Source organism: Mus caroli, unplaced genomic scaffold (genome assembly GCF_978045245.1).
Source record: "Mus caroli unplaced genomic scaffold, Mus_caroli_1 scaffold_13, whole genome shotgun sequence".
Taxonomy (NCBI): domain Eukaryota; kingdom Metazoa; phylum Chordata; class Mammalia; order Rodentia; family Muridae; genus Mus; species Mus caroli.
In genome coordinates this window covers 70,618,106-70,629,315 of record NW_028227268.1, presented here as the reverse complement: position 1 = coordinate 70,629,315, position 11,210 = coordinate 70,618,106, and the positions used below count along the sequence as shown (strand labels likewise).

The 11,210-nt window shown below is 45.1% G+C and overlaps 1 protein-coding gene across 1 annotated transcript; it reads right to left on the bottom strand.

The window, feature by feature from the left end:
- Nucleotides 1-6,934: 6,934 nt before the first annotated feature.
- On the bottom strand, nt 6,935-10,289 carry LOC147001523 (uncharacterized). Its single transcript, XM_085829327.1, has 3 exons — nt 9,215-10,289; nt 8,144-8,989; nt 6,935-6,984 (listed from the first exon to the last, which is right to left on the bottom strand). Exons 1-2 carry the CDS (start codon nt 10,287-10,289, stop codon nt 8,184-8,186), a joined length of 1,881 nt encoding a protein of 626 aa, XP_085685453.1. The 3' UTR covers nt 6,935-6,984; nt 8,144-8,183.
- Nucleotides 10,290-11,210: the final 921 nt, after the last annotated feature.

Here is an 11,210-nt window from a genome sequence, read left to right as displayed (position 1 = left end):
TTGGGGAAATTTTCTTCAATTCCTAGTTTTCTAAGTGTTTTGGCAAGAAATTGTATTGAATTCTTTTAAACATATTTCCTCCATCCACCGGAATGACCACATGGGTTTCCCCCCCTCTTTTCTGTCACTCTGCTACTGCGTTGCTTTGATTTTTATATATTGACTAGCACGTGCATTCCTGGAATAGATGACATTTGACTGTGGTTTATAATCCTTTTAATGTGCTGTCAGATCCATTTTGCTATTATGTTGAGGATTCTTACATATGTTCATAAGAGACATTGGTCTATAATTTTTATGATGCAGTGTCTTTAGTTCAGGCAAATTATTTAGTATCACTTATTTCTTCTTTAAATAATTGGTATTATTTGGAACTCACTGGTACAGACATCTGTGCCTGCACAGTTGTTCAATTGCTGGGACAATCTCTTCAGTTATTATATAATTTTCTGGCTTTTTATCTCTCACTGAACTAATTTTTGTATGTGTGCTCCTCTTCTGTCTTATTATTTAGTTCCCTTCAGAGAGAAATATTTTCAGCCTTTCAGTGTAAAACTCTTTCACCTCCTTGACTAATATTATTCCTAAGTATTTTTTCTCTTTAATATTTTTATAAATATAAGTGGAGTTTTTTTAGTTTTGAATTTTTCAGTGTTATAACAAAACTACTTGGTTTTGTGTGCTGATTTTATATTCTGGACCTTTGCTAAAATTGTCTATGAAGCAGAGTTTATTTTGTTAAGTTATGGTGTCTGTGTGTGTGTGTGTATGTGCATGCACACAATCTTCATGGTTTTCTGCCTGTGAGAGCACATCACAAGCGACAAGAGGTAGTTTTACAAGCTCATTTAATACTGAGAGGCTACTTCCTTTTTTTGCTTAACTACTCTGGCTAGGATTTCCAGTACTGCGACTCATGTTTTGAGAGAAGATGAAGAGGGAGTTTGCGGACAGAGTGAATGAAAATAATAGAAAAAGGCCTTTTTCACTAGACTTCCTAGGTGTTTCCAATACAGGCATTAAGCTTACTCAGTAATGCTTTAGATCCAGCAACAGCCAAACAGACTGGGCTTGCTTGAAGCACACAGGCTTGGTATGTGGCTCTTCCAGGGGGTCCAAGTTTGGTTCCCAGCATCCATGCTGGGTGGCTCACAACTTTCTGTAACTCCAGCTCCAAGAGATCCAATGCTTTCTGCTGGCCTCCGTGTGGGTACTTGCCCACATGGCACAATACTCATACAGACAAACGAAAATAATGTTTAAAGAAGGAGAAAAGAAGCCAATCTGGAAGGGCTGCATGCTCTGTGAGTCTAAATCTACCTCATTTTGCATGAACTATGAAGACAGTAAAAAGATGAGTGGTTTCCAGGATGGAGTGGGGGTCTGGGGCTGGAGAGAGAAATGAAGAGACATGAACAATTAATATTTTGAAAATGATAAAATAGCCTAAAGCATGCCTAAACCATAGGTACGTGCCATCCAACTCTCATATACAATACAACTCTCTAACATATGCTAATATATAAAAGAACAACTTTGGTTGATAACCATACATCAATCAATACTGACTCCTTACTTGTAGTCCATACTAGGGAAATTTGAGGTATTAACAATAGGATCTGAACAGGATAATAGCTCACTGGGAAGTACTAGGTAAACTTAGCATGTGCAAAGTCCTGGGTTCAAGTCTCAGCACCACTAGTGATGATGATTATGGTGATAAAAAGAAGGAGGAGGAGGAAGAGGAAGAGGAGGAGGAGGAGGAGGAAAAGGAGAAGGAGGAGGAGAAAGAACTTTAAGAGAGGGAGGGCTAGTGGACTCAGTTTTCCCATTATCTAAACTTCTAATAACAAAATAATATCATAACAAAGTGTATTACTTTTTAAAGTACCCCAATGGAGAACACGAAGGGTGGGCAAACAAAGTCTAGACAAAGCAGGGTAGGAAAACAATATTATAAAAAATATATATAAAATATATAAAAGCAGTAACAGTAAATGTGGTTTTGTTTGCTTGCTAGCTTGTCACTATTGCGTTAAGCAAATGGTCACTGCCTGTGGTTGGACTTAAAGGCTTAGTTTACAGGATCCAGTTAGATGAAGAAGATGAATGGAGTTGGTCGGACAGATGTAAGCTGGAATCCTGATTCTGCCACTTACTAGGTATGTGGGCCTAATAAAGCCCCTGCTCCACTTAAGGAATAGGGCTGCTGAAGTAAACTTTGATTTCTACCACAGTAAAAGGAAGGATTTCAAGTTTCAAGGAGAGAATGAAGAGAGAATGACGATTGAACATAAGGACCTTGAGGAACCTCCATTAGAATCAGGGGAGTGAAAATACAGAGTTACTTCAAATGGCATCAGGCTACCTGGCTGACAAAAGCCAAAGTTGTATTTCTGTGCTCACAGGACTGGGAGGCAAAAGGTATTGGCTGCAACAATGGCAGACTCTTGGAACAGCTAGAGTGTTCTGGAAGGCATTAAGACGAACCAGGTCATCTTAGAAATGTGGCTTCCAGAGGTTGGAAGCCATATTTTAAGTGTTCCTAGGCCAAAGTTAAGACTCAGTGTGAATCAAGAGACTGGTCACAGCTGGCTTTGGTGGCCCATACCTTTAATCCTAATGCTTGGGAAACAGGGACTGATGGATCCCTATGAGATGGAGGCCAGCCTGGTCTATATAGTGAGATCCAGAACTGCCAGAGATAAGTAGAGAGACCCTGTCTCAAAAGGAGAGGGGTGGGTAGAGATTGCTTAGAGTTAATATTTGTAACCAAACAAGTTAAGTTGCCCTGTTCTCTACATTAATAAAAATGTATGAGCATCCATACTTTGTTTTGTTGTTGTTGTAGTTGTTGTTTTTAAGTGTCAGAATTTAGCTTTACCTTGTCAGCTTTCCTGCTCAGGGGATCGCTGTGCTGGGAGCCTAAAAGACTCATCCATCTGTCCCCTCGAGAGGACTGAGGCCCAGTGGGAAATTACAGGTGGAAGGGACCTGGGGACAGTGGGAAGATGGAGGAAAATGCCGCAGGCAGATCTGGATAGCTATCAGCTGGGATGCTTCAGGCTCTACACAAATCTAGAGCTCGGTCAGTCTGGAGCTAAAAGTGCAGGGTGCACCACGACAGAGATCTATCCATGGTGGCACCCAACCCCAGAAGCTTCCCTCCTGGCTCAGGACACAGGAACAGGAGCAACCAGGGAACATCTGAGTGGAGGCAAGGGCCAGAGATGGCTGGCCAGCTTCTTGTTGCTCTTCTTTGAAACCCCAGGGGAGGAGACTGGCTTCTTCTGTCCCTTCTGATAGAGCCTACCTGGCACAGACCATATCCACTAAAGGCCCAGGCTGCATCCCTAGGGGTCCTTTCTTCTTCACAGGTGAGGCCAAGGGTCCTGCCCAGAAGATCATCTAAAACACTTAGAGATGCTGATCCCACCTGTCCCGGTAGGAAGACTCCTACCAACCCCTTAAACAGACTGTGCATGGCCATATAGGTTCTGCTCAGAATTTAAAATCAAGCTGCAGGCAAGAAAAGTGACTGCTAACCCTGCATTCCCACATCTGGAAAATGCTTAGTGAATCTGTCAAAACCTGTGTGGAATGCAGCAGTTGGACCCAAGAAATTGGAGCAGCGGCCTGGAGAGGTTCAACCATAGGATGGTGACCCCAGAGTGCAGCGCTCTTTGCGGTCACAGTTCAGTGGCTTCGACAATGAACTTAACAGTAGATGTGGGAAGGAGTAGATATGTGTTGTGACAACAGAGGGGGGCGGGGATATTTATTGTGTTTTATGGTTGGTTGGTTGGTTGGTTGGTCTTTCAAGACAGGTTCTCTGTGTAGTCCTGGCTATCCTGGGACTCGTTCATTAGACCAGATTAGCCTGGAACTGATCTGCCAGCCTCTACCTCTCTGCTGAAATTAAAGGTACACGCCACCATCACCTGTTTGTTTTCATTTGCTTTGGTTTTTGTTTTCCCCTTTAACTGGAATAGGAAGTGATAATACATGCCTTCAATCTCAGCACTCTGGAGGCTAAACAGGCAGCTATCTGTGAGATCAAGACCAACCTTGTCAGGCCTGGTGGAGCACACCTTTAGTCCCAGCAACTGTGTATATCAACCACTCCAGGACAGGCCTCATGTTCACCAGTAGTCAACCAACACATGATGGTCTCAACAGGTTGGAGTGTGTGTTTTCATTTGTTAAAATTTGGTGTTTGCAGTTTGTTTTTTCTTTTGGGGCATGGTTTTATTGTTTTCTTGGTTTTGGGGGTGTTATTTTTTGTTTTTTGAGAAAGAACTTAATTTGGGGGGCTAGGGAAGGGGAAGGGCATCTAGGACAACTTATTGATAAAATTGTTTTAGCAATAAGAACTATAATAAAAGGCCAGCCTGATCTACATAGCAAGTTCCAGGCCAGCCAGAGCTGCAACAGTGAGACTCCTCCAACTGTGTGGCAAGCTCTCACATCCAGGTGTTCACCATTGCTACAGTTTGGCTGAGTGTGTCCTCCAAGTCTACATTTGTTAGAAGTTAGTTGCACGCTGTGCTAATAATGAGGTGGTAAGGCCTTATGTAGTAGGAGACTGTTAGATCACAGGTGTGTGCTTCTGGGGGAATGAGGTTCTTTCTTTCAAAGGTAGCTATAAAAGAGCCAGGGTGGCCTCCTCCTATCTTCTTCAATCACAGCCAGATCTTACGGAAGCATTTTCTCAACTGAGGCTCCCTCCTTTAGCATGATTCTAGTTTGTGTGTCAAGTCAAGAGACTAGCCAGCACATAGTTTATTTCATTGAGTGAAGGCAAAGTTACCAACGAGTAGTGCTTCATTGCCTGAACGTCTACAAATCAAGGTTCAGAAGAGCTATGCTTCTGCTGAGGGTGTCTTCTCCAGCTTCTAGAGACCTCGTTAGTTGACTCCTGGCTCTCTGCAACTTCACAGCCATTATGTATTGCTTCCATCACTACAATTCTCCAACTCTGACCCTGACATTGCTGCTTCTCTATTTCATTAAGTAGGATACTTGTCACTTCATTGGCCCCATCTAGACAACCTGAAACTATGTACTATCAATATCAGTTATTTCCCCATCTCCCCAGTTTTGTAGCATATTACCAATATTAGCCATGATTTTGCTTATGTGGGTGACCTATGTGAACGTTGTAAGATCAAATGGAGTTGTCCTATACTCAAAGAAATACATTTAAGTTATCAAGAAAGGGATCTCATGTATATGTGCCTAATAAAAAAGGCCAATATAAAAGCCTGCCAGACCATAACCTTGTGTGGAGCCAAGTAACCTTACACAGAAAATAATTCTACAATGATACATGGTCCACACCAAACCTTGTCTGTCTAGTTTAACCTTGGGCCAGTTGGGGCCACTGTTGTTATTGATACTTGTAGCCAAAAGGTAGTGTTTTAAAATAAATTACAGGCCAGGCATGGTGGTGCACACCTTTAATCTCAGCACTCAGGAGGCAGAGACAGGCTGATCTCTGGGTTCAAGGCCAGCCTGGTCTACAGATTGAGTTCCAGAACAGCCAGGACCACACAGAGAAACTCTGTCTCAAATAAATAAATAAATAAAAATTATACAATCCTCTTTGTCTTCACCTCCTTGAATATATGCAAAGATTACCATGATACACACGTTCCTTCTGTAATGTCCATTCCTGGGTAAATTTACTAATCTTTGGGAAGCCTGCTTTAAGTTGATATCTGGGGGTTGAGAAGAATTCTAAACTGAGACATAAAATCTCTATTTATCAACCATATATTTCACATTTAAAAATCACAGAATGCCTGGGAGTACATGCCTTTTATCCTAGCACTCTGAGACAGAAGTAGGTGGATCTCTGAGTTCGAAGCCAGAATGGTCTACAGAGTGAGTTCCAGGATTGCCAGGGCTACACAGAGAAATCCTGTTTCAAACGAACAAAAACAAACAAATCAAAGAAGTGTAAAAACCAAAAGATGTTAAAAAAATATGGAAAAATGCACTAGGGGATAATGAATTTGTAATTCATCTGGAATTGCCGACCTGAATACCTAGGAATCAGAGATGAGAGATCATGATGCCAGTCAAAGGAGAGTCATCTTGCTCTGGACACAGAGATTGTTGCTTTGGTGGCTAGAGATGGAGTGTACAGTGCTTAGTTTTCATTGTCAACAGAGCCCAGTATCATCTGGGAAGAGGCTCTCAGTTTGTCTGGACCTGGTTGACTTTAGGCATGTCTGTGGGGAATTATCTTGATTGCTTTAAGATGGGAGGACTTGTCCACTACAGGTGGCGCCACTCACTCCCTGGGTTTGGGTCTTGTGCTTTCTAAGGGTAGGCACGGAGCTGAACACAAGCAAGCACGTAGGCACTTATTCTCTCTGCTCTAAACTGGAGAAGTGACCATCTGCTTCAAGTTCCTACTTTGATTTTCCTGCAGTGGTGGACTATAACCTGGACTTGTATCCCAAATAAACCCTGACTTCCTTAACTTGCTTTTTGTCAGAGTATTTTATCATAGCAGGAGAAGTAGAAATGAGACAGGTTGGTTCCAAGAAGAGAGGGTAACTTTCACCAAGGCTCTAAATAGAAATGGGTACCACTGCAGTGTTCCGAGGACTAAAGGGTCAAAGAATATCCTGAGCCAGAACCCTCAGCAACAAATGACCATCCTCAGGATAGACATGGGATGTTGGGAAGACTTCTTAGGCTTCTGGGGGGGGGGTCACAGCTGTGACCAACAAAAGGGACATAATATTAAGAGATTATATGTATCTCACACTATTATAAATCAGAAACTGCAACGAGCATACTGGGTAACAATTTTATTTAAGTGCCAAAATGACTCTAACATAGAATGTGATATTATACTAAATTTATAGAGTACAAAAACTGGATGCTCAGAATTGAAGATCAGCATTAAGTGCTCAGTGACATGTGGTCATTTACAGGTCATTTAATGACCCCAGGCCTTGGCACCATCACCTATAAAAGACACAAATAAGAGTATGTGAAGAGAAATAAAGGGTGGTTAATAACTACAAAGTGTTTGATATCATAGAGGCCATATGAAGATTAATCTAGACCAGCAGTCCTCAATCTGTGGGTCACGAACCCTTTGGGGACCAAATGACCCTTTCACAGGTGTCACCTAAGACCATTGAAAAGTATCAGATATTTACATTATAATTCATAACAGTAGCAAAACTATAGTTACAAAGTAGCATTGAAAGAACACAAGGTGAAGATCTGTGCTAAAGAGTGGTGGCATTAGGAAGGTTGAGAACCGCTGATCTAGACCATCTTGGTTTGTGTATGTGTGTTTCGTGAGGACAGATAACTCATTTTTTTACATCAAGCAGTTGTGTATTTGTTTGTGTGTGTGTATGTGTCTGTGTGTGTGTGTCTGTGTGTGTGTGTGTGAGTGTGTCTGTGTGTGTGCATTTATTTTGCCCAAATAAGCACCGGATGAGGCAGAAGTAGCATCTCCATCAGCAGTAGCCACCCTGATTGACACCTAGAGGAAAATCAACCTGAAGCTCCCCTTTATGTTCCAGGATCCACGGGGTTAGACCAACATACACCAATCACTCAACTTTGCCTTACTGTAGCATGAAGTGGGTGAGATTAGAATACTGTCTCTCTGGGTAGAGTTATCAAGCTTAGTGGATCTACCACATTTTCCATAGGCCACATGAGTTTCTTGGGCTGACCAAAGAGCAAAGCTAGAGTAAGTTACTTGCAAATACCAAGCAGGCAGGTACTTGGGGGACATAAATCTGTTTCTTTATATTCGGACAAAGCAAAGTGAGATTTAGGGGGAACCAAGAAAAATGACCCCCAGAGGCAGCCAATGGAGCATATTATGAGAACCAGGCTTAGGGATCTTAATCTTCCTACTTCTCTCTTCCCTCTGAATGAGTGATGGGACCGAAAGGAAAGGTGCTGAAGAAGGTTCCTGCAGCAGACACAGCAGAAAACAGGAAAGCTGTGTGGTATTGCTGTCTACACAGCCTTCCACTAACCCTTCAAGGTCCAGTTTCCTTCTCTAGGCCACAGTTGTGTACAGTGATATGAAACCATTGTTTTGGGGGTTGGGGCAGAACACCTCGACTATGGGGTGGTAGCAACACAGGGATCTTACGTCTCAGAGGCCTTGGAATATCAGGTTTGGGGAAGCCATTTCATGGGTCTCCTTGCTGAACTTGAGGAGCATTTGTGACACTGTATGACACCCATTTGTGCTCTGCTTCACTGGGTCTCTTTTTCTTTCTTTCCGGACTACCTGAAGATCTAAGTTTATAGCTTTTTTCCTTGCGTTTCTTGGGAAGCACCTGCAGCTGGGATAAAGCCCAACCTGGTTGTGGCACGGCATATGCAGGAGCACCTTTGGCAGCATCTCGAATAGCACACGCATCAACACCTTTCAGAGCACCTTCCATAGCAGGTGCAGCAGCACCCCTGGAAGCACCTTGGGTAGCAGGTGCTGCAGCACTACTTAAAACCCTTCGGATGGCACGTGCAGCAGCACCTCTTGAAGCACCTCGGGTAGCATGCGCAATAGTGGCTCTCAGAGGATCTTGGGTGGCATGTGCAGCCGTTTCTTTCAAAGCACATGCAGCAGCAGTTCTCAAAGAACCTCGGGTAACATGTGCTGCAGCTTGAGGAGCGTGTGCATCTGTACCTGTAGCAGGTCCTGAAGCATCATCTGGGTCAGCCCACGCAGAAGCCCCTGAGGTAACAGCACCTGGAGCAGCACTTGTGGCAGCACCTAATGTAACAGCTGCAGCAGTGCCTGGGGCAGCACCTGGGGGGGCAAGTGCAGCAACACCAAAAGCAGCACCTTGAGTAATGCCTGCAGCAGTGCCTGAAGCAGCATCAGGAATAGCACCTTGGGTATCACGTGCAGCAGCACCTGGAGCAACACCTGCACCATTACTAGAAGCAGCTCCTGGGGCAGCACCTGCTGTGGCAGCCCCTGAAGTATCACCTGTGGCATTTGCAGCAGTGCCTGGAGGAGCACGTGGGACAGCACCTTGGGTATCATGCGCAGCAGCACCTGGGACACCTGCAGCATTACTAGAAGCAGATCCTGGGTCATCACCCCCTGTGGCAGCATGTGCAGCAGCACCAGAAGCAGCGGCTGGAGCAACACCTGCAGCAGTGCCTGGAGCAGCTCCTGGGGCAGCACCTCTGGTATCAGGCACAGCAGCACCTGGGGCAACACCTGAAGCAATACTAGAAGCAGCTGCTGGGGCATCACCTGGGGCTGCACATGCAGCATCACCTGTGGCAGCACCTGGAGCAGCACCTGAGACAGCACTTCGTGTAGCACCTGCAGCAGAGTCTTTGAAAACACCTTGGGCTCCTGAAGGAGCATCAGGTGCAGCCCTTTCGGTTGCATCCACACAAATTTTCTCTGGTGGCCACTGTGCTAGAGAGGAACTGTAAGAGCTGGCGATGGCATTTCGCTTGTATGAGCTCTTGAAGGCAATCTGGTTTACCTTAATCCAGCTCTTTGCTGAGTTCTTGAAAAGGATAAGTTTACCCAGAGGACCTGGCTTGGGTATAAACGAAGAGAGCACACCATTGATAAACAAACGTGTAAAAGCCGACGAGGCACTCACACTGAGATCAGAGTCCTTTCCCTGATCATAAGGCTTCTCTGTGACCGGGGAGCCTTCCTCCTGATTGGCAAATTCTTCTCCACCTTCTCCCACGGTAGGGAGATCTTTCTTTTCCTTGATTTGAACTTGACTGCTCTCCTGGAGAGCACTAATCTGTGTCTCCTTCCTAGATTGACTCACGAATTGGCCAGTAAGAAAAGACCATATAATCGGGGCCAGCTGTCCCAGAACAAAACGGAGTGTGTCTTTGGCCATACTAGAGACCATATTCAGGATCACCGAGCTTCGGGACATCCTGGGCCTAGACAGCACTGACTCGTGCTGGCTACCTAAAAATGTAGAGGAAAACTCCTCCACAGGATTTTGCTTCGTGTGAACGACCACAACGCGCTCAGGGTGCTGAGGATGGGCTAAAGCTGCATCATCTTCAAAAGGACGACTATCAGCCGAGTTCAGACACCCATTTGTTGAATTAACCCGGAGAGACCGGGAAACACAGTGGACCGGTGGTGAGGGCCTCTTCTGCAGGTTCCTAGTGGACACAGTCGGGGGCGGAGGGCGAGGCGGAGGAGGGCGAGGTGGAGGAGGGCAAGGCGGAGGGCAAGCCAGAGGGCGATGTGGAGGGCGAGGCAGAGGGTGAGCCCGGCTCAGGTATCCATCCATTCGGACAGCTCTGAACAACTGGAGACTTCAAATAGTCAATGGCTCAGAAAGGCTTCCCTAGCCTTGAGGAAACCCACACAGTAAGGCTCGCTCTGTGAGGTGTATCGCCTATGACGGGGCAGTGGAACGTATGAGTGAAGAATGGGCACGAGAGCAACAACCACCCGGGGGAAGGGCACACACCAGGACCTTCTAGGATGAACCGCTCTCTTGTCTAAAAGCCAGGAGACAGCCCCGCCCCCACTGTTGGAGCCGTTCAACACAGAGGTCCCCTAGCTAAAGAACTATGGTAAGGGACTCCGAGCTCAGCAACATGCCCTGGAGGCCGCAGCATACTTTCTCCGAAATAGTGAAACGCCTGCTCAGAAGCAGAGCTCACCTGCGCCATCCAGACCTGGAGTGAGATAGCAAGGCTGGAGCGAGCTCTAGGTGTCTAGTAGAAGTGGGCGGATACAGGCGTCTAAGTGGACACTGCCACACTCTCCCGTTAATCAACAGCCAGAAGATTGTACTTCATGAAATGTTCAAAAAGAGTTTTATCATTTTAAAAGTTCAAGGCTAAACAACTTCTACATCAAAATCTGGTTGTTTCAAAGAACGTACATGATCTAGACCTAGGCCTCTCCCCACCCCCCGCCCATGTGTAGCAGATATGCAGCTTGGTCTTCATGTGGGTCCCAAAGAACTGGAGCGGGACTATCCCAAAAGCTGTTGGCTGTTTGTGGGATATGTTCTTCTAGCTGGGCTGTCTTGCCTGGCCTTAGAGGGAGTCACAGAAAACTGATGTGCTGGGGCTGGGAGAGAATTGTGGGAGCGGATGACTGGGAGGGGGCAGTGATCAGGATGTAAAATGAGTAAGTAAATAAAAATTAAAATAATTTTTAAAACATATTTATACCCTAGCTTAGATGAATCTTTAAA

Excerpts from the sequence above, each read along its gene's own strand:
- LOC147001523 (XM_085829327.1), bottom strand. The coding sequence starts at position 10,289 with ATGGATGGATACCTGAGCCGGGCTCACCCTCTGCCTCGCCCTCCACAT. Across the intron at positions 8,990-9,214 it reads TGCTTCAGGTGTTGCCCCAG|GTGATACTTCAGGGGCTGCC; the intron begins GTGCTGCTGTGC and ends CAAATGCCACAG.